This window comes from Loxodonta africana, chromosome 10 (genome assembly GCF_030014295.1).
Source record: "Loxodonta africana isolate mLoxAfr1 chromosome 10, mLoxAfr1.hap2, whole genome shotgun sequence".
Classification (NCBI taxonomy): domain Eukaryota; kingdom Metazoa; phylum Chordata; class Mammalia; order Proboscidea; family Elephantidae; genus Loxodonta; species Loxodonta africana.
In genome coordinates this window covers 75,884,453-75,908,318 of record NC_087351.1, presented here as the reverse complement: position 1 = coordinate 75,908,318, position 23,866 = coordinate 75,884,453, and the positions used below count along the sequence as shown (strand labels likewise).

The window sequence follows — 23,866 nt, the reverse complement described above, 5'->3', positions numbered from 1 at the left end:
TCTCTGGCGTAGAGTCACACAGCACAGGGCAGTGTATTCTTCTCTGACTATTCTATCCTTCTGCCACATAAAATCGTAGAAAACAATGACACCTAGTGTCCAAAAATGTTATTCTTAGACAACATGAAGTTGTGATCGGTGAGGCTATGAAGGCAAAGGGAGCTCCTCAGGGATAAGCTTACACATCTCTACAGAAGGTGAATAAATAAAAAGGTAATTTTTCCTTTACGCACTAACAACAGAGGGGATTTTCCTACTGTCTCTATTCTCTCTGGCCTGGAATGAAGTTGCAGCTTCCTTTCGGACAGACGGTCAGTGCAAAGGCTGTTACAACCTCACAGAGTCAGCAGCAGGGTGACCCCGGTCTAGCTGACCCCATCCCCAGTATCAAAACCCAGACAGAAAAAAACCAGCAACACCTTGAGGGCTAATTTTTTCCAAACCCTAGTGATAAATTCAACAAATTCTTTGATACCTGGCAAAACAGAATCACTAGTAACTTCTTGTACACTGAGTTATGACAATGACCCCATTTATAATATTCTCTGTACTGTCAGACCTCATCCGTGAGGTCACTACATAGAATTTGCTTTCAGAACTTGGACTCACCTCTGTTATTCTCTTCTTCAGGTTCTCCTTTCCCATGTACGAAGCCTGAAGTGAGATGACATTCTCTTCTTTTTGAATCAAAGTTGTTAAGACATTTTTGAAATTCTGATACTGTTTTAAGAGTTCCAAAACTCTTTCACACTGTTCAAGGCTATGAAGGAAAATAATGTAAACCAGTTACACGTCTCAAAATAACAAAACCATTCTTTTGCTTTGTAAGTATCCCGCAAGTAATTACTAGTAAGTTATAGAAGGATTTTTCCTCTCGAAATGGTTTACGATACTGTTTTACCGGGTTAACCTCAGAATGATGGCACATGTACTTAGTACTTATCTGACAACTAGATACTGTAAATAATCACTGGATTAGTATCTTCACCAGGTCAGTATTAAAGTCACCTGATGTAAGTTCTAGAGAGAAACACAGAAGGATGTATATCTGTAAGGAATCAGCATCTCAATTTCACTATTAACCAAAAGATATCTTAGAAAACAGTGCCTTCCCAGCATTATTTGTGGAGATTATTTTAATAGCAATTCACCAAGTCACAAGTTGTTTACATGGTCTGTCGATTTGTTATAGTGTAGTGGTTTCCACGTTGCTGTCATGAGGGAAACTACACCACTGGTATTCAAAGACCAGCAGTGTCACCGATGGTGGACAGGTTTCACCGGAGCTTCCAGACTAAGACATACTTGGAAAAAAGGCCTGGCAATCTACTTCTGATAATTCCAATAATGAAAACCTAATGGATCACAACAGACACTGTTAAACTCGTTTGCTCTGGATACATCATCAGGAGGGATCAACTGCTACAGGAGGCCATCGTGTTTGGTGACGCAGACGGCCAGCGAGGGTGAGGAAGATCCCCAGTGAGGGAAGTGCACAATAGGCAAAACGATGGCCTCAAACACACTGGCAATTCTGAAAATGATACAAGGCCCAGCAACATTTTGTTCTGTTGTAAATAAGGGGTCACAATGAGCTAGAGTCAACTCAACAGCAGCTAACAAAAACAACTATTCTACTCATTCTAGGTTTAGCCTGAAAAAAATTAAAGCCATAGAGCTAATGTGGCAGCTAGGACACCTGGTTTCTAGTTACAGCTGGGTATTAGTCATGGGACCTTGGATAAGTTACTTTACCCTCTTTAGACCTCAATTCTTTCTTCTGTAAAATGAGAGGGTAGACAGGATCAAATACCACAGGCAGACTTTATCTTGACTACTGTGTACTCTGGGTTCCGGTAGGAAAGAGGAGGTGAATTCAGATGGAATTCTGAAGACAGTGTAGTGAAAAGACCACAGAGAGAGGTGTTGGCAGAGTTAAGGGAAACCACCAAGGATGCTGAGGCACCCAGGGACCAACCACAGCAAGAATGTTACATCATTCGGCCTCAAGGGGAAATGGAGGAAAAGTGCACTGAGCCATGGAAGAGGGCACTATCAGGAGCTGCCAGAACCTCGACCGGAAACAGGGGGGATAGGAAGGAACATCATGACCACTGTCTTTGCTTGCCCTAAATCACCTACTGGTACCTTCTACTTCTTAACCCAACTGGAAACCTTGGTCTGGGTGGTACAGTCTGTAGGGATCAGACCTCTCCACCGCACCCCAACCCCAGTCAAAGAATAAGGAGAAGAGAGGAGGGGTGAAGGATACTCAAAACTGCCAACTGGGACTGATGGGTAATGGCTTTCACACAGTTAAGAAAAATGTTGAGGCCTTGCCCAGCTTCTGTAGGAAAGACTGTGGTAATCAACCAACAATGTCTGCCACGTACATGGTGTGGTAGACAGGAAAATGGCTCCCCAAAGAGGGCCACGTCCTAGTCCCTGGACCATGAATATATTATCTAACATGTCAAATGGGGCTATGCAGATATGATTAAGTTAAGGATCTTAAAACAGGGAGAGTATCCTGGGTTATCCAGGTGGGTCCAATGTTATCACGATGACCCTTATAAGAGGGAGGCAGGAGGGTCAGAGTCAGAGAAGGAGATGTGAGGACAGAAGCAGAGGTCAGAGACAGAGATTTGAAGATGCTATGCTGCTGGTTTTAAAAATGGAAAAGGGGGCCACGAGCCAAGAAATGTGGCCTCTATAACTGGAAAAGGCAAGAAAACAGATTCTCCCCTAGAGCCTCCAAAAGATAGGCAGCCTGGCCAACACCTTGATTTCAGGATTTCTGATCTCCAGAACTGGAAAATAATAAATCTGTGTTGTCTTTAAGCCACTAAATTTGTAGTAATTTGTTACAGTAGCAAACAGAAACAAATATAGGTTGGGCGAGGGTAACTATAAATATGCTGTGTATTTGTTATCCCTAGTAAACAACCTCTTTGGTACCTTCCGGCTATAATCTAAGCCTTCCAGCTCTTGCCCCAGCTTTGACCCAGTGAGCTTCCTGTGTGAAACTCTTATGCTTGCCTGTTCTTTCAGTCCATCGGGATTTTTTTCAACATAAAAAGTTTGTTGGCTACAACTCTGCAGATTTGGGAGGAATTTTCTTCCTTACCATTCAGCAACCGAAGCTTTTGTATTCTCCCACAAGAGTACTGTATCTCGGCACTGCTGGTTCAGAGTTTTTTCTCGGCCATCTTTGAATTGTGGAAGAGAATTAGCCATTTCTTGCAAGTGTTTCTTCTCTTCTTCATATTCATCTAGATCCTTATCCACTCTGATCAATGATTTTTTCCTTGATTATGAAAGACAATATTTGACAGCCAGTTATTACCCAATTCAATTCTATACAAATATGGATAATTTGGGGGACCACACTACCCTTAGTTTTTCTTATGAGGTTTGTGTCAAGATTATATAGTCCTATTACAGAGATATCAGAAGGGACCAGTCTCTGGAGAAAGCCACCATGCTTGGTAAAGGAGAGGGTCAGAGAAATAGAGGAAGACCCTCAACGAGATGGGTCGACACACTGGCTGCAACAATAGCCTCAAACATAACAACGATTGTGAGGATGGTGCAGGACTGGGCAGTATCTCATTCAGCTGTACGTAGGGTCGCTATGAGTCGGAATCGACTCAACAGCACCTAAGGACTACAACAACATTACAGAGTTCAAGAGGCTCTTGGCATTTCTGTAATACCAATTCAGCGTTTTCAATATAAGAAATCCACAAAACCACAAGCAGTAACATTTTCTGTGATGCACACACTTGCAAAAGATGTGTATATGCATATGCAAATATGTGTAAGAGAAAGACAGTGTATGTGTGTATACGTCTGTATCAGTGCTCATTTTGATATGAGCACTGGTACAGAGAGAAAGAGAAGGGATAAATGCTAGAGTACTGCAAATCTCCTAAGAGAGGGTGGAGGTGCCACAAGGAAGAGAAATAGAAAGGAAAAATTTGGCACTTCTCTCTTTATATAAAGCTTTTCCATCACTAGCCATTAGGAAAATGCAAATCAAAACCACAAAGAGATACCACCTCACCCCCTTAAGAATGGCAATGAGTAAAAAAAAAAAGAAGGACAGATGTTGGTGAGGTTGTGGAGAAACTGGAACACTTATTCATTGCTGGTGAAATGCAAATAGTACAGCTGCTGCGGAAAACAGTTTGGCAGTTACTCAATAAATTGAACACAGAATTACCATATGACCCAATCCTTGGTATATACCCAGAAGAAGTGAAAGCAGGAACAAAAACCCGGACACCAACATTCATTGTAGCACTTTTCACAATAACCGAAATGTAGAAACAACTGAAATGTCAATCAACAGATGAATGGATATACAAAATATATGCTCAGCATAATGTTTTCAAGGTTCAGCCACATCGCGGCATGCATCAGGGCTTCATTTCTCTTTACGGCTGAGTAATACTCCATTGTATGTACATATAAAATGTATATGTATGTATACGATGAAGCCCTGATGCATGCCACAACATGGATGAACCCTGAAAACATTATGCTGAGCAAAATAAGTAGATCGCAAAAGGACTAATGCTGGGAGCTTTCATTTACATGAAATAACAAAATGCATAGAAATCTAAGATTATCAATTGTATGAGGAAAGGGGAAAGGGAAAGTTTTTGCTTAGGGGGGCACTAAGTTTATGTTAGTGGTGGTGGAATAATTTGGAAAAGGACAGCAATAATGGTTGCATGCCATGGAGAATGTAATCAATGTCACTGAATTACACACGTAGAAACTGTTGTATTGGCAAATGTTTTGTGTACATTTTCACCTCAAAAAAAAAAAACTTTCCCATATCAAAAAGGAGTCATTTGAACTTAGAGTATTAACCTGAAATGCATCCCAAGATGACTAATTCCATTCACCTGGGGCTCACTTGCTTTTATCAGATACTCACTGGTTCTAGTTCCTTTCCTCCAAGTCTCTCTTGAACTCAAAGGCTTTCACATTCTAACACTCCCCCAAAATGGCTTTTGAAGATCTCCATTAACCTCCACATTGGTAAATCCATATTCCATCCTCAATCTTCACGTTACTTAACTAATCAGCAACGTGTGACATAGTTGCTCACACTTCCTCCTCCTTGAGATGCCTTCTTCACTTGGCCCCCAGAACTGTCCTGATTTCCCTCCTACTGCACTGGCCGCTCCTCAGTATCTTTGACTGGTTCCTCTTCAGCTCCCTGATCTCTCAACCATGAGTGCCTCTTCTCTTTTCTATCTGTATTCACTCCCTTGACAATCTCATCCAGTCTTAAAGCTTTAAAGAACATTCTAAAATGCTGACAGATTCCAAATTTATATCTCTAGACCACTCTCTTGACTCCAGATACCACCTATTTTGAACAGCCTTCTTGATATTGCTTATTTGAATGTCAAGTAAGTATTTCAAACCTATCACCTTTAAAACTGAGTACACCACATCTTTTCTTCAATACTTGATAAACTTCCATCTTTCTCACCTCAGTTAATGGCAACTCCATTCTTCTAGTTGCTCAGGCCAAATCTTTGAAATCATTTTTGACTCCTCTCCTTCTTTTACACCCCATGTCTAGCATATCGACAAATTTTGCAGATTTATGTCTTTAAAATATATACAGAATCTTAACAGTTTTTGCCACCTCATCACTGGTCCATGTCAACATCATCTTACATCTGCCAACAGGTCAAACTAATCTTTCTGAGTCTGCCCTGGACTCCTACAATCTATTCTCAACACATCCTTCAGAGAGAACCTGTTACAATGAAAGCCAGATAACTCTTCTTTGCTCAGAAACTTTCCAACAACTTCCCATGTCACTCAAAGAAAAGGCCAGGGCCATCACATGACCTACAAGTCCCTACGTGAGCTAGACCCCACCACACCCGTTACATCTCTTCTCCTCCCTGCTGCAGCCTCTGGCCTCCCTCACATACCCCAGGCCCATCCCCACACCAGGCCTTTGTACCTACTGCTCCCTCGGCTTAGAAGGCTCCACTTCCAGGTACTCACAGGGCTTGTTCTCGCATCTCATGTTACTTAAGATTACCCTCTTGGTAAAAGCCTTTCCTCACATCCCAGTTTGAAATTGGAACCTCAACTATAAAACAAGTTCCCAGGTGATGCTACTGCTGCTGGTTAAGGGCCAATTCTGAGAACCATTAGTAGAGCTAACCCCAAAAACCCACTGCCATGAAGCCAACTCTGATTCATAGAGACCCTGTAGGACACAGGAGAGCTGGCCCATAGGGTTTTCAAGACTGTAAATCTTTATGGAAGCAGACTGCCAAATCTTCCTTCCTTGGAGTGGCTGGTGGGTTCGAAGTGCTGACTTTTTGGTTTGCAGCTGAGCACTTTAACCACTGCACCACCAAGGTCTCTGTTCTCAACACCAAACATACTAAATATCTTACTCTCTCATTAGATTGTAAGCTTCAGGAGGGCAGGAATTTTTTTCTACTTTGTTAACTGCTGTATCTCTAGTACCTAAAAGACTGCCTAGCACAGTAAACAGTCAATATACACTTGCTCTATTAATAATTAAATTATTTTATTATTTACAAACCTACAGTCTTTCACTTACAAATTTATATGTAATTTATTACTTATTTATAAATCTATAATTAAAATACACTAAGAAGAAATTAATAATTAGTTCACCACCTCATTCAGAACTGGGGTACTTTACGAATGAAAGTTTCATTAAGATCGAGGACGCAGAACACTATCTGCATATTTTCTGTAAATCTAAAATTATTCAAAAACTAAAAGTTTTTTTAAAAGGAGCTAAAAAAAAAAAAAAAGACTGAGGCCACAGGGAAATGTCAGAGAGAAGGGCACAATTTAGCTATACTGAGGGACTTGGACAGCTAAAGAGTCTCAAAAGACCACTAAGCGTGAGGGACTAGAAACGGGCAAAGGAAGAGACAGAAAGTGGGAAAGAGATTTAGAAAGGGGAGAAGGAGTTGCACAAAAGTGATGCTTGCTGACACCTTAGATTTCAGGACCTGGAATTAAAATACCAGCACTCACACAAGGCTGCCCTGCCTCAATTCTGCGCAGTTTCCAGAAGACTAACCTTAAAAAAACCTTAGATTACCTATTAAGTTCAGTCCCACGCCCTCCCGCTCAATCCCCACCCTAATCCTTCTGGGAAGAGAAGCAAAACAAACAAACAAAAAAACCCACTGCTGTCAAGTCAGTTCCGACTCATAGCAACCATAAAGGACAGAGTAGAACTGGCCCATAGAGTTTCCAAGGAGCACCTGGTGGATGTGAACTGCTGACCTTTTGGTTAGTAACCGTAGCACTTAACCACTGCACCACCAGGGTTTCCTCTAGGAAGAGAGAAGACCAAATAATTAAGAAAGAAGCAGAGGCAACATGTGCCATGTGCCTCCTCCACCACTTCCTTCTTTAGTATCAAATGTATGGAGTTTTCCCGCTCTCCCGCATCAAGAGAACTCGATACCGAACACAGCAGTACAAAGGATTTTTAAGTAATGCAGGTACTTTATACGTATCTTACTTTACCTTTGTTCATTAGAATGCACACTTTAAAGAGAAAAGAACAGACTGGGATGGAATAGAAGTAAAAAGACATAGAAAGCATTTGTTTCACTTATTACATACCTGAAAGTGCAGAAGACCTGGATGGAAATGGATAGGAACAACATTTACCTTTGCTTTACGGCTGGAATGCTCGGATCCTTAAGACCGATTTTACTAATTTGATTCTGCACATCCTGAATATTTTTAAGGAGTTCATTATTTTTCAAAACGCAAATCTCTAGTAATTTCTTTTCCTCAGTGGGTTCCTCATAGACACCGAACTTTGCTGACAAAACATCAATAAGTTTTTCACAGGAGCTATCTTCACCCCATTCAGCATCTTTAAAGCTTATATCAAGCATCTTCAAATGTTTATCCAAACGTCTGGCCTTGTCTTTCATCAGATGAATTTTTCCCTCTTCGTTTTCTATTGTCGAAGTATTTTCTGGTAACACCTGTGTTTCTGAGGCTAAAAGATCTGTCATAGGCTCAATAGACAGTTCAGCTGTTCTTAGAGAAGCCAAAAAATCTTCCAGATTTTTAAGGGTCCCTTCACTCCTATGAACCTTGTGGTTCATTTCTTCAAGTTGTGCTTTGCATTTCAGTATAATACTTTGAGTTGCATGTAGGTCAAATGGGTGTAATTCCTTCAGGGCAAAATTGCCTGACTTTTCCAAATTGTCACATATTTCAATCTGTTTTGCTATGGAATCTTGGATATTCTAAAATAAACATAAGAAAAGTTGAAAAGACTGAGCAGAAAAAAAGCCAGCCTGTACCAGGAACTAACCCCAAACTACACGACTAGGATTGAACTGGAAATTACTCCTGAGTTTCGCCTAGGCTGACAGCTTTGACAGAACAAACATTTTAATTACAAACGATCAGCCTGCCCAGCCGTTTCATTATCTGACACCCTTTCTGAGGTCTCAGTCCCAAAATGAAAACATCTATAATCCTATTGCTTCAAGGCAAACAACTAGAGACTTCACTGTTGTAACATCTGTTTCACAACCTGAAAAATCCTACATATTTTTTAAGATGAGATTTAGAATAAGTAAACCACAGAAAAATTTTGCCAATTTAAGCATGAGTCTAGTAAGATACTTAAGAATTCAGTTATTGGAGAAGGTATTCATAAGCAAGGCTTCACTTTGAATTCAAAGAAAACCCATTATTTACTCCAGGGTATTTAGCACCAAATTTGCAAGGTATTACAGAGCTGTGAAATAAATAGCAAGTCTGCTGAACTCTAATATGGAGTCTTATTGAAGACTTTACTGTCATGGTCTTGTCTTCTACAGATACACTATTGATACGTAGTTAATAATCCACAAACACAAAAATCTGTGAACAATTGACTGTTCTGTAAATACGTTGTGAGAACTTATATTTACCTTCAGGTTTTGATAAATGCTACCAGCATCAGTCAGGTGAAATTCCTGAATGGGTATCTCATGGAGAAGTAGGTCCGAGTTACAGAGAACAAGTGATGCCTTCTCCACCGGTAACACAATCTGCAATGCAGTCGCCATAGACTCCATTCTGAGCCAAAAATAAACCAGACACAAAGGCAAAGCATAGCACAACGGCATTATTTAACCATGAACACAAAATTCCACCCAATGAAAATACATACAGTGATTCTATGTACAGATCACCACACTGAAACTCAAACCTAGCAATCTAAAATGCCAAAGAATGAATTGTTGGCTACACTCAAGTGTTCTCAACAGTTTAATAGACTGAGTGGAAAACTGTTCTAAAATATACCAGGCTTTTCTCTGTCTTTTGAAGTACAAAATACTCAAAGAAATTTAACTTTGCCTTAAGGACTAAGAAATCTCACTATGAATATTAATTCTTTTATTAATGGAAACATAATAAGTTTCAAACAATAGGGTCTACTAATTATAAAATAAAACATGTGACTCTGTATAAGTAACAGACTCTGAGTCTTAGTTTCCTCCTCTGTAAAATGGGTATACGTACTGGGGATAATAACAGCATCCTCATTTTAGAAATGAGGAAAGCAAGGCCCAAAGAGGTTACGTGACATGGCCAAATTCATGACCAAGAGAAAACAGCGGGAAGAGGATGGGTTTTGGAGCTCCACAGATCTTAAGTTTCACTTAAGTCTCTGGCTAGTAGTATGGCTTGATAGTGTTATTTAACCTCGCTCAGCATCAGTTTCCTTATCTGCAAATAACCATCATAATGGTAGCCTCTATTAGGGTTGCTGTCAAGATTAAATAAAGGAACGTACATATCATAATACTAGCCTAGCTTAAAACGGCATTGAATAAATTTAGTAAATGCATGATTAACAGATTTCAGAATCATACCTGGCACTGAGGGTCATCTGAAGCTCTCTTTCTTTTCCCTTTAATATGTCTCTTGTCTTAGCTATAACTGGCTTCTGTATGTCACTCACAAGATTTTCTAACTTCAGTGAAGTGATTTCAAATTCTTTCCAGTAAGCATCAGTTTCATTTTTTAAGACCTAGATGAAACGCATAAATTAATCAACTAATGGGTTAGTAGGTACAATTATTATTTTGTGCTTATAAAATTTGACATTCATCTACTGTGGGAACAAAGTATCAAATAAAATTCATTAAAAAATTTTTCCAACCATCTACAAGTGAACTTTCTTTCAGGGAACAATTACATTAATTGTGCTCTCAAAGGATCCATTCAATGAAGACAAGGGAGTCAACAATATGGCTTTCAAAGGTATCCAAACTCCCTCCCTTTCCCTGTTAGATACACAGAATACAATTCAGAAAGATACATAAAGGTATAAGAATAGATATTCTATTTCTCTTAAACAGTAAAACCAGTTATCCTCTAAATTAAAAGAAAATTGGAATAAACCAAAACTGCTTGTACATAAATGAAAAGTAAACGACATTAATTTATAATTAAACATCTACCATTCTATACTATACTTATCTTGGTCCTATTTTAGGAAAAAAAAAAAAGAAAAAAGGTACCACTGAGTGCACATCAGTATGACTTATTCTTCATTTCCCCAAAGATTAGCTTTTTTTAACCAATTCATTATTCAGCCACTGGAATAAGGTCTCAAGACAGTTTCTTAATCACGGTGAAAACATGCTAAATCCATTACTTGAACAACAGAGACTTTAACATATGAATTTTGCTAATTCAGATGGAAAACAGAGAGGAACCAGATGGTAGCATGTGACTCAGGAACTCCCGTAATAAAAAGAAGGAAACTAGAAAACACAGGAGGGAATTGTAGGAACCACCCACGGCCCTTTCTCCACCTGATGCGTTTTTTGTCAGGGTTCACTCTAATGCACTCCCAAGCTTGCAAGAAGAATGCTGCTTTGCAATGCAAAGATAACCTTCAAAATAAGGAAGGTATTTACTTGTGGCTCTTATAATTCCTGTGCCCACCCTCGGTGAGATTATTTTTTCTATAGCTCCTGAGTCAAGTTCAATACTTTCTCTGAAGGTTCTTCAAGAAAACCAGCCATTTCATAAAGTGAAAGCCCCCTCCACTGCCTGCCTTTCCTCATTGCCCAACATCTGGCAGCCAACAATTGGTAAACAGTACTTTTAGACAATGTAACCGTTTGGTCAATACCAGGAAGGATTGAAATAAACATTTGCAGTCATTGGTTTTTTCATGTATTGCTAATACTGGAACACCAAAATAGGAACAGTGTTGGTTGAAACTGCCTTCAAGCACATTGTTTTTAACCAAATCATCTGAAGTCTTCATCTCCACCATATGCACGATTAAAAACTCTGCAAGCGACGACATCTGGAGTATCAGGTTCGGGCATGAGCAATAAATCAGGACCCTCAAATAAAGTCTTTCCTGGATTTTTGTAGTTGAATGCAAATGACTATCCAAAATGAGGTGATATGAGAAATGCAATCCAGCGAAGACAGTTCTTCAGAAACATATAGCACATGTGACCTCGAAAAAACAGTCAAGCCTATACTCATGGTAGAGACAACTAGAGAAATCATATTTTCAGGAATTACCCGTAAATCTGTCAGTGTATCCTGAAGACAATCACTACTCATTTCTTTGTCACTAGAGAAATCAGAAGTAATCCTGCATTTGTTGTTTTGCAGGTGTAGTTCAAGAATCTCTCTGTGTGTATCATACCTGCAAGACAATTAATGCCAAAAGTACTTAATTTTAAAAATAAGACAAAAAACATTTTAAAAATCACTATCAATTATGCATGAGAAACTCCCATGAAAATTATTTTTTAAGTCAATAGACTACATGCAAAAATTATTACTAGAAGATAACAAAAACCTATTAAAGTATAACATGTTCATATTGCTGAAAGATTTTTGGTAAATTTTCCAGTCGCTTAAAAGAATTTACCTCTCTAGTAAACTATTTATAGATGCACTGTAATCCTTTTCATTCTTCTCCATGTCTTCTTCATGTTGAGGCTCTAACTCTGATTCTAGGCTAAAATTCTTAACTGGTTCCGTTGCCTAAGCAAATACAAAAAACAGTAAACATGTTCAGTATGCTTAATTATTTAGAAAAGACAATCACTTTATGTTACAAAGATATAGCATTAACTTTTTTGTACCCCAAACCAGGAGATAATAGTTTCTTTGAGGTTTCTCAGCTCAGAAAAAGGCTTCTCATAGAAGAGAGGGATTTATGAGACTGGGTCTCTCACCTTTCAATTAGCATGCAACACAGTAAAGGGATACTACCGGCCCCTACATTCTGTTGCTGCCTATGACCACATACTCATGGTAAGAAGCAGACACAAGTTTAACATGCAGAGAGGTGAACTGCTGAAAACAAATACGTCTCATTCCTTCTCCACACATTCTGACTGGCAGTCTAGGCTATGATATACAGCAAATGTCCACTATTTAGTATTCAAGAATCCAGAAATCTCAATTTCCAGGGAAGGTAAAACCCATTATAATGAGAAAAAGACAAATGATAAATGGACCAGTACATCTCAGTGAAGCCAAGGCATCAGCACAGATTAAGCTGAACCTCTTATATCATCGATAGAAATGTACACAAGACCAAAATCAAACCCGTTGCCATCAAGTTGATGCCAACTTACAGGGACCCTATAGGACAGAGTAGAACTGCCCCATAGAGTTTCCAAGGAGCGGCTGGTGGATCTGAACTGCTAACCTTTTGGTTAGCAGCCACAGCTCTTAACCACTACGTCACCAGAGTTTCCAGTAATGCACGCAGACAGCGTATATTCGTAATGGTTCAAAATGGTCTATTTTTGCAAAAACATTTTGTATCATCAGAGAAAGATTAAGTAGGCTCACTATAACTTTGATTCATTGCATTCCAATTTTTGAAAAGCTGTCATCCTTGCATTCTGTATGTGGGAATTCTCAGTTAATGAAAACAATCAGATAATTAAAACCAACACTTAATTAATGAGAAACAGATTATTGTGTAGTTGGCCTTTTCATTGGGTTTACTTCTAAAATACATGAACCACGTATGACACCTTTTCAGTTGATGGCTGATTATCTGATTTTGCAAATGGCACCTCACTGTGGACATCTCTTCCTCCATTCTCAGATGTGTTCACAGTCCCCCTGGAAGGAACCAAAAGTTCTTATTAAAATAGAGGGGAAAAACGAAACCTAAAAGAGAATAAAAAATGTTTATGCCATTTGGTTTTGCAAAAAGGTTTTTATCTAGTTTTCCCTGAAGAAGCAGCCACTCTTATGAAGTACTAACTTTTTTTTAGACATGCCTCCCGCCATGGGTTGCAGGGTCATATGAATTTCGGAAGCAGATTTCCTAAGTCTTTCTATCCTTTGTTCATAATCTTTAAGTACTCTCTTCATTTCTTGTTGACTCTTCTGTGAAGTCAGTTCTTCACATAGCTCCCTCAGGACTTCTATGTGGTGATCAAGCTGGTAGAGATTGCCTTCCTCAGAAAAGCAAGCCTAATTGAAGACATAAAGCCAGAAATGTGTTTCAAATGAGTTTACATGATTATTCCATAAGGATTACAAACTAACAGATGTCTGTGACTTAAACAACACACTATTTCATAGGTAACACAGTGTGCCCGGTATGGTAAAAGGCACTCGTGATACAAAGATGAGGAAATGAGCCCTAAAGGAATTCCCAGTCCAGTAACACAGACACACAAATAATCAGAATATAATGAGGTCAATGTTTTGATGGAGCCACTGTCCTGTCTGAAGAAGTCAGTGAAAGCTTATTTCACAAGAGGGAACCATCTGAGCCCAAGGCAGAGAGAATAAGTAGTTCTCCAAGTAAAAAGGAGTCCATTCCTTGCAGAAGGAACAGCATGTGGAAGAAAAGCACCAGGTATTGTGAAAGGATAAGCGTGGCTTGAGTGCAGGGCACAGTAGGGAAGCTAACAAGGAGGTATCCTGGGGTCAGACTGTGAAGGAACTCTGTGCCCTTATAACAAGTTTAGAGGTTGTCCTGGGGTAACAGTGAGCCAGTGACATAAGATCTGTGGTTCAAAAAGGTAAATCTGGTGTGGGTGTTGATGACGGAACCATACGGAGTGAGGGGATTAACAGCTCAGGCTCAAGTAGGTGGAGGGGGAAGTGGTGGTTCTGTGGTAGAATTCTCGCCTTTGAAAAGGGAGACCCAGGCTGGATTCTCAGCTGGTACACCTCAAGTGCAGCCCCCACCTGCCTGTTAGTGGAGGCTTGCGCCTTGCTATGATGCTGAACAGGTATCAGTGGAGCTCCCAGCCCAGGAAAATAGGCCTGGTGATTTACTTCCAAAAAAGGAACCAGTGAAAACCCAATGGATCAGAACAGTTCAATCCTGTTGTGCATGGGGTTGCCATGAGTTGAGGGCTAACTCCACAGGAACAAACAACAAGTTAAGTGACAACACAGATGGAAAGAAATAAAAAGATTCAGATGCTGTTCTGAAGAGCAACAAACAGGACCTGGCAACTAATTCAATTAAGGCAGAGTGGGAAGAAAGGGGGGAGAGCATTTGAGACAGCAATACCTTTCATAGCCAAGATGTAGAATATAAGCAGAAAGAAAGTTTCGAAGAAAATATTGTTTCAATTTTGGATATGCAGAGTTTGAGGTCTCTGAGGAACACTGGTGATATCTAATAGTCAGTCAGAACATGGAGCTTAGGGAAAAGGACTCAGTGGGAGAAAAAGTTTTAGGTGCTATCACTGTAGCTGTCAGCTGCTGTCCAGTCGATTCCAACTAATGACAACCCCATGTACGCAGAGTAGAATTTCTCCATAGGGTTTTCAAGGCTGTAACCTTTTGGAAGCAGAGTGCCAGGCCTTTCTTGTGAGGCACCTCTGTGTAGCTTAGAACCACCAACCTTTCACCCAGGAACTCCTTATCACTGTATAGGGGACAGTTAACCCTGGAGTGGATAAAACCCCTTAGAAGAAGCATAAAACTAGCTAACAGTGGAGTCAAAGAAAGCCAAAACCTTAAGATAACAGAATAAAACAGAGAAATTTGTAAAGGATACTAAAAAATACAAGGAGAAGCAAGAAAGACCAATATTTGGAGAGCCAAGGCACAAGAAGTTAAAACTTTCAAAAATGAAAAGAGTGGTTAGCACTGTCAAACACATAAAAACAATCAAATTGGATAAGGACCAAAAAGAGATCATTAGATTTGCTTCAAATGGTTTGGTCCTTATATTCTCATTTGCTATCTTTCACCAAGGTCACGCTTCTGAGAACATTTTGTCCTGACAAAAACAATTACAGGGACTTCAGCAATGGTTGACACCTTTGTAAACAGAGTCTCAAGGACAAGGACATATCAAGGGAAATCAAATACTAACTCAATGCTGAATTTTTCTCATTTCTCAAAAAGAAGGCAGCACAGGTTCTAGTTAAGACTTGTACTGCATAAGCCATAATCCCCAGAGGATGAGAGGGCTGAAGTAATTTTCAGAGCATATTTAAACCTAGGCTAAAGACATACATGGCAATTTAAGATAAACAACAAAAGGACACAATTTAAATAGGAACAGATTATTTTACCTCATGTTCCTTGATGAGACCCTTGGTCTTTCCTCTACGAATTAGTTTCTTTTCTTTATTTATTTGTTTTTCAAGTTTTGAAATATTCTCAGTAAGTTTTCCTTTTTCAATGTCTATTTTTAGTTGTTGAATGTATAAAGACAGTTCATGATGAAGAGACTGAAAAAACAAAGGCACACATTAACCAAGGAACAGAATATACTGAAAGGTTTCCATTAAAAACACAACAAAATATTCAAAATAAAAAATAAAAGGAATAAATAGAGCTTAAATGATATTCTGCTTCATCCACATCTCAGGGGAGGATGTTTTAAAACATTTTGGATCCATAAAGAAAAATTTTTCTTCTTTCTAACAACTAAAAATGTATTTTATCTATGAAAGTCACTGTTAAAGAGAATGAAATGACAAGCTATAGAACGGGAGAAAATATTTGCAAAACGACTTGCATATAAAATGTACAAAGAACTCTTAAAACTCAATGATAAGAAAACAAACAACCCAATTAAAAAACAGGCAAAGGATCTAAACAGGTCATTAGGGAATTGCAAATTAAAACAACAATGAAAAACCACTACACACATCTGTTAAAAAAAAAATCCAAAAGAACTGACAATACCAAATGCTGGCAGGAATGCAGCCAACAGAAACTATAATTCACTGCTGTCAGGAATGCAAAATGGTACTGGCACTTTGGTATACAGTTTGGCCATTTCTTATAAAACTAAATAAAGTTGTACCATATGACCCGGCAATTGTGTTCCTAGGTATTTACCTAATGGATATGAAAACTTATGTTCACACAAAAATTTGCACGTGAATATCGATAGCAGCTTTATTCACGATCACCAAAAACTGGAGGCAACCGTGATGTCCTTCAACAGGCAAATGACCAAACAGTGGTACATCCATTCAATGTAATATTATTCAGTCATAAAAAGAAATGAGCTATCAAGCCAAGAAAAGACATGTATAAATCATAAGTGTATATTACTAAGTGAAAGAAGCCAGTCTGAAAAGGCTATATATTGTATGATTCCAATTATGCCATTCAGGAAAAAGGAAAACTATAGAGACAGTAAACAGATCGGTGTCAGTGGTTGAATAGGAAAACTACAGGGGATTTTGTTGGTTGGTGAAACTATTCTATATGATACTGCAATGGTGACTACAACACATTAAGCCATTTGTCAAAAGCCAAAGAACTGTACAGCAAGAAGATTAAATATTAATATACGCAAATTAAAAAAATAATTGAGGAGCTCAGAAGATCCCATAATGCAATGCAGAAGGTGACAAAAGAATCTAACTGTATTATAAATGCATGAAACAACGTCCCTGAAAGGGGTGGAGGAATAAGATGATCATCTAAGTAACTCTGGCATGAGTGGAGTCTGTAAGACTAATGGCAAAGGAGCTGTACAGAAGCACTGTATTCTAGTTGATAAAGTTATTTCCTACAGGGATAAAAAAACAAAACCAAACCCAGTGCCGTGGAGTCAATTCCAACTCATAACGACCCTATAGGACAGAGTAGAACCGCCCCATAGAGTTTCCAAGGAACGCCTGGCGGATTCGAACTGCCAACCCTTTGGTTAGCAGCTGTAGCACTTGACCACTACACCACCAGGGTTTCCCCTACAGGGATACCAGTTAACAATTCTGAAACCACCATAAATGTATACCAGAACTGAACAATTAAGTAAATGAAAGGCAGATGGTGGGTTCCAAGTTTCTCACTGCTGGAGCAGAACCTTACAGATAAGCAAGGGGAGGAGGCTACAAGGATCCATGGGGTAATGAATTAAAGTTAAAAACATTAATATGAACTCATGGTTCACTTAATATATAGATGGCTACATATAAAAAATTTTATAGATAAAAAATTTTATAGACGCGTGTATACACAGGTTAGTATATACACATATATCACCTTGTTCTGTCAGTTCAGAGGGCCTAGAGGCAATGATACCTAGCAATGAGCACTGAGTGCTCAGATCTTGGCTTCTAATACCATTCTCCAATAAAAGGAACCCAGGCTCCTTGGAGAAACAGCTGATTCTAGGACTAAAGTAAGAAATACACAAGATGTGCCTGGAGCATCTTGCAAGGCCAAAAAGAAAGTGCTCAACAATAACAACAACAAAAGCCACAATGATGGGGGTACGTCAAAAGGACACAGCAGTCAACTAAAAGAGCTCCTAATGGCCCAAGCTGGAACAATTTGAACAATAAAATAATAAAATAGTATTGGATCATAAAGTATAAAATAAATACCATGAGTCTATACTGATATAAACAAATGATTTAATACATAAATAAACGGGCAGAGAACAGACAAATCTATACAGAAGAATTCCAAATACTTCATATAGATACTTCACCCTTAAGGAGATGGAACATAACTCCCTACTTTTTAGGTGCGGGCTATACATAGTAATTTTCTTCCGATGATTACAGTATGGAAGACAGAAAGAAAAAAAGAATAACTTTACAGTGGAAAAACCTGATAAACACTACCTCAAGCCCCAAGTGAAAAGTCAGACTGAGAGCATGTATCCTTGATATAAGGAGCCCCGGTAGCAAATTGGTTAAAGCACTTGATTGCTAACCAAAAGGTTGGTGGTTCGAACCCACCAGTCGCTCTGTGGGAGAATGATGTGGCAGTCTGCTTGCATAAAGATTACAGCCTTGGAAACCCTATGGGGCAGTTCTACCCTGTCCTATAGGGTGACTGTGAGTCAGAATGGACTCGAAAGCAGTGAGTTTGGCTTATCCTTGATATGATGTGCTAAGACTGGCACTTTACCTCTGTGGTCTTCCTCCCAAAAACTTATAACCCCAGTCTTAAACCCAAAACCAAATCCCCTGCCATTGAGTCGATTCCGACTCATAGAGGCCCTATAGGACAAAGCAGAACTGCCCCACAGGGTTTCCAAGGTGCACCTGGTGGATTCGAACTGCCGGCCTTTTGGTTAGCAGCCATAGCTCTTAACCGCTACACCATCAGGGTTTCCTAACCCCAGTGTTATCATTAGAAAAACATGAGACAAATCCCAATTGAGAGACATTCTACAAAACACCTGACCAAAACCAAAAAAAAACAAAACTGTTGCCATCAAGTTGATTCTGACTCATAGTGACCCTATAGGACACAGCAAACTGCCCCATAGGGTTTCCAAGGAGCAGCTGGTGGATTCAAACTGCTGACCTTTTGGTTAGCAGTCTGTTAAGGTCATCAAAAACATGGGAAGTCTGAGAAACTATCGCAATCAAGAAGAAGAACCTAAGGAGACATGGCCATTAAATTTAACATGATACCATAGATAAGATCCTGGAACAGAAAAGGGACATTCAGGGAAGACTGTGGAAATCTGAATAAAAGTATAAACTTTAGTTAATAATGTATCAACATTGGTGCATTAATTGTACAAATGTACTATACTAACCTACTATGTTAATAATAGCGGAAACTGGGTATGGAGAATACTGCAACTCTTTGTACTATCTTTGCAATAATTCTGTTAATCTAAAACACCAGGAATGACTCTGATGACAAACGGGCATAGGATCAGACCTATAAGCCTAAGTCCCAGACACACAGTAGCATCACTCAGAGGGTACAGGGTAGGGGGGCGTGGGGGACCATCCCAAGTGACACTGCCAGAGAGGGTGATACCAAAATGCCTGTCTATAAAAAATCCCTGTAGTCAGTTATAACAACAAAAACATTTTTTGTAAGCCCAGTTTACATGTATCAATATAAACTCTATGCTAATTTATTTTTTGAACCTTCTAATGCACTTTGGGTCAGAGCTGTCATTACATTACAATTTACAATGACGCTTCGAATCACATGGTTTCATCTGCACGTGACATAAGCAGGCCCTGTTGTTTTCATCACTGCCAGTGTTTTTACAGTTACTGGTTTTGTCAAATATTCTAGCGTTTTAGCTACAATATTGTGGTAATTAGCATTTGTGAACTTATATCAATAACTTCTGAGAATGAAGTAGCAATTAAAGAAAAAGAAAGGGTGATATACAGGAATTGCAATTTATGGGTATCAATAGAACAAAACACATTACTAAGGATTCTGTATGGTCTGGTAGAGGAAGGGGTCCGTGGAGGTTGGTGGGGGGGGTGGGGGGGTGGTGACACCATGAGTTACCGCACTGGGTGACATCAACCCTAGTGACACCACTGCAGATACACATGCATGTTCTCACCTCCCACTTTGCACAGGCATCTCTACTCCTTTCTTCCAAAGACAGCTTTACATCCTCAGTTACATTATTTTTCAGTTCTTCAACAGCTTTCAAATACTGGGCAAGACTTACAGAATTAAAAATTATCAGTGCTTCCTAAAAAAGAGGAGACAAGAGCATGGAAATCTCATTCTACTGCCAAATCCTCAGAGCTAATTACAGTAGGTCTTTAAAAAATGGAACTAGGAAGGGCTTCTCTGGAGGCTATTTGAGGGTTTAGCGGAGACATCTCTTTGTAAATTGAGGCTGACATCCCTTTTGCACTTTTTGAATTCTTTTAAGAGAAATACAAAATAATTATTATTCAGATGTAGTGTAATGAATTGAAATGTGTCCCTAAAAAATATCTGCCAACTTGGCTAGGTCACAACTCCCTTGTATGATTACATGACTGTCTACCACTTTATCTTCTGGTGTGACTTCTCTGTGTGTTGTAAATCCTATCACCATAATGTAGTAAGATGGATTGGCGGCAGTTATACTGATGAGGTCTACAAGGTTGGTAGTATCTTAAGCCAATCTCTTTTGAGATATAAAAGAGAGACGTGAGCAGGGAGACATGGGAACCTCATACCACCAAGAAAGCAGAGCCCGGAGCAGAGCATGTCCTTTGGACCTGAGGTTCCTACGCTGAGATGCTCCCAGACCAAAGGCAGAAGAATGACACGGACCTTCCTCCAGAGCCAACAGAGAAAGAAAGCCTTTCTCTGGAGTTGATGCCCTGAATTTGGACTTGTAACCTACCAGACTGTGAAAGAATTAATTTCTCTTTGTTAAAGCCATCCGCTTGTAGTATTTCTGTTATAGCAACACTAGATGACTAAGACATGTCGTTACGTGTTTGAGGCCCAGATAAAGACCTCTTTGTGATATTCGAAACGACTTTCGTTACCCCTTTGGTAAACAATTAAAAAATTATTGTGCAGGGTAACGACTCACCGGCAACATTTTCTCTAAAGTTCGTAAGTAATGAGCAGACAACCATGCCTCACAAGCAACACAATAAAAGAGCATACCATCACATACTGGTGATCAGTGTTGCCACAAGACAAAATTCATAGTAAGATTAGCATGGCAAATGTGTGCAGTGATGTGCATAAGCATTACTGTGCTGCAAGGAGGCAACATTACCTTATCATCAACTTCAAACGTGTGCCCAGTGCCAACCATACTGGCAGTCATGCTCCAGGGAAGGAGCAGCAATAGAAAGGGATGGGACTACCTTGCCAGCAATGTGTCTGCTCCTTACCTGGCAGTACTCTATAAAAGCAAAAACCTAGCTATCCAGTGAATGAAAGAATAAAAAAATAGGTCAAGGCATGTGAAAGAGATAGAAAAACTATAGAAAATGAAAACATAAAAGTAATTCTGGTGCAATTAAACAGGGTAGAAATCCGTTTATTTACTCACTACATGTTTATTCACTCACTACATGGAAAAGGACATCATACTTGGTAAAGGGTCAGTGAAAAAGAGGAAGACCCTCAACAAGATGGATTGACACAGTGGCTGCAACAATGTGCTCAAGCATGATAACGATTGTGAAGATGGTGCAGGACCAGGCAGTGTTTCATTCTGTTGTACACAGGGTCGCTATGAGTCAGAACCAACTCAACAGCACCTAACAACACATGTTTATTATGGGTCTGCTGCAGAAAAAGGCCAATGCTGAGCCCCGGGAACTTCTCCAAGGCCTCTTTGCAGGTTGCTAGATTTATGGCCTAGGGAGTCATCCTAACCCTATACACTGGCAAGAAGCTCCCACTGCCCACGTGTCCCTAGAGTCCCATGGGTTTCAGGGAAATGCCTGGCAGGGCAGGAATCTTGTTTCTTCTGTAAAAGTGTTTCAACTTCACTAAATGCCAAAGACAAAAACAGGAAATCCCTAGCTTCAGATTCCATGACAAGATTCAGAGAGAAGAAGGAGTTCAAAGACTGATATCTCTAACTCTTCCATCTGGAAGAGAAGGGGCCTATGAGCTCAATTTTTTAGCCCCTTGTCTCCTTCCTAGGCAGACCATATCTGCCCTCCTGAAATCCAGCCTATTATTTCGAACAAACATTGACTGTAAAGCTCATCCAGGACTCTCAGTAACCTGGGCCTAAGAGTGGGAAAAGAAGACATGGGAGTTGGTCAAAGTTGATGGCTAGCAAAGTGCGAAAAGCATAAGATCAAGCTGGGGAGGTCAAAATCAGGGGAAAAGCAACAATGAAATGGCTGCAACTAGGGCTCAGTGTGGTTAACAATCCAGAAGGCCAAAATCAGGTTGAGAACCAGAAGTGGAAAGGAGGGAACGATGAGTGAAGAAGAGCTCCCTGTCAGCAAAAGAGTGGGAGCAGTAGTGTGGGGGTGTTGCCTTATCTCATATTTATTTCCTCCAAAATGTCTAGCTCATTTTAAATGTTCAACAAGTGTGTCGAATGGTGAGCAAATGAATAAACAAAAGAATATGTTTTACTCTACCCTGTACCCAGGGGTTATTATTGTTAGCTACTGTCGAGTCAGCCTCGAACTCATGGTGGCCCCATGTACAAGGCTGGACTGGTGTGATTCATAGGGTCTTCATTGGCTGATTTTCAGAAGCAGATAGCCAGACCTTTCTTCCTAGCCTATTTTAGTCTGGAAGCTCCTCTGAGACATGTTCAGTATCGTAGCAACACACAAGCCTCCAATGCCAGATGGGAGGTACCTGTACCAAGGGTAGAGACCTGGTTTTATCTTTGCTCATATCCCCTCGAGCACTTCCTACATTATTAACTGATAGTGAGTCTCTGGTTTGGTTATATCTTAAGCTGCTGTAATAACTGCCTATCAAAGCCATGAATAATCAACCTGCAACCGTCACCATACAAAAACTTAACTGGGTCCTTCACTACAGAGAAGTATGTGTCTGTAATGGATTGAACTGTGTCCCCCAAAAACATGCGTTGTAAATTCTAACCTCTATGCCTCTGGCTGGATCCCTGGTGGCACAGTGGTTAAAGCACTCGGCTACTAACAGAAAGGTCACCAGTTTGAACCTGCCAGCAGATAAACTAAGCAAGCTAGGAAGCCAAGAAGGGGAAGGAGAGATGCCAAGCCACATGAAGATTGCCAAGAAACAGAAGCTCAGAAGAGACGAGGACCTTCTTCCAGGGCCGACGGAGACAGAGCCTTCCCCTAGAGCTAGCACCCTGAATCCAGACTTTTAGTCTCCTTACTGTGAGAAAATAAACTTCTTTTTGTTAAAGCCACCCACTGTAGTATTTCTTTTATAGCAGCACTAGATAACTAAGATAGTGTCCATAAATAACCTTCATCAAAGCATTTTAATAATGATAGTATTATTTCACATTTACAGAATTTTAACTATTCAAAGTGCCTTCACATATTTTACTTTCATTTAAAGCCTCACAAATCTGGCCGTTGGATATGGCTAGAATGATTATGCTCATTTTACAAAGAAAAGAGCCAGAGAAATGAAATGCTTCCCCAGTGTCATAGTCAGCTATGCTTTTAAGCCTGAATCACTGAGTACATTCAGCAGGTTTACCACAAAATTTGGAAAAAAAAAAAAAATTCTTCGTTTGAATGTCTATTTTTACCAATAGTTTCAGGGGAACAATATGTAATACATGGGCATTTTAAAAAGTTACAGTAACTTTGTTATGTAATTGCTGTGATAGAAACATCCTGGCTCGAAATGAGATAGGTAAATAAAAAAAAAAAAAATCCTGGTTCGAAATGAGATAGGTAGCTGACAATAAACATCCTTCATTTGATGGCTGAAAAGACTCCCACCTTATATTTTGAAATTAGTCCGCTGTGGCTCTCTCTCTGTGCAAGTAACTGCTCAGCCCTAGTAATGTACGATTCAAGCTCCTTCTGCAATTCTTCCACCTTCAGCCTGACATCCAATTCTGGTGAGACATCAGTTGGGTTCTTCAGCACTGCAACTAGTTGTATTATATTAATCTGTAAAGACAAAAATTCTCAACTGAACACCTGGCCCAACT

General features: G+C 39.6%; 1 protein-coding gene across 8 annotated transcripts in view; it reads right to left on the bottom strand.

Annotated features, from left to right (window-relative positions):
* SYNE2 (spectrin repeat containing nuclear envelope protein 2) overlaps positions 1-23,866 on the bottom strand; it is a 378,879-nt gene that overhangs the window by 215,459 nt on the left and 139,554 nt on the right. For all 8 annotated transcript variants that reach the window (XM_064292573.1, XM_064292575.1, XM_064292574.1 and 5 more), the window contains exons 21-32: positions 23,652-23,825; positions 19,832-19,966; positions 15,603-15,761; positions 13,319-13,530; positions 13,083-13,173; positions 11,960-12,075; positions 11,605-11,731; positions 9,927-10,084; positions 8,979-9,126; positions 7,711-8,303; positions 3,128-3,307; positions 610-760 (exon numbers count right to left, since the gene is read on the bottom strand). In XM_064292573.1, the coding sequence (XP_064148643.1) occupies positions 610-760; positions 3,128-3,307; positions 7,711-8,303; positions 8,979-9,126; positions 9,927-10,084; positions 11,605-11,731; positions 11,960-12,075; positions 13,083-13,173; positions 13,319-13,530; positions 15,603-15,761; positions 19,832-19,966; positions 23,652-23,825 (2,244 nt within the window). The remainder of the gene's footprint in view (positions 1-609; positions 761-3,127; positions 3,308-7,710; positions 8,304-8,978; positions 9,127-9,926; positions 10,085-11,604; positions 11,732-11,959; positions 12,076-13,082; positions 13,174-13,318; positions 13,531-15,602; positions 15,762-19,831; positions 19,967-23,651; positions 23,826-23,866) is intronic.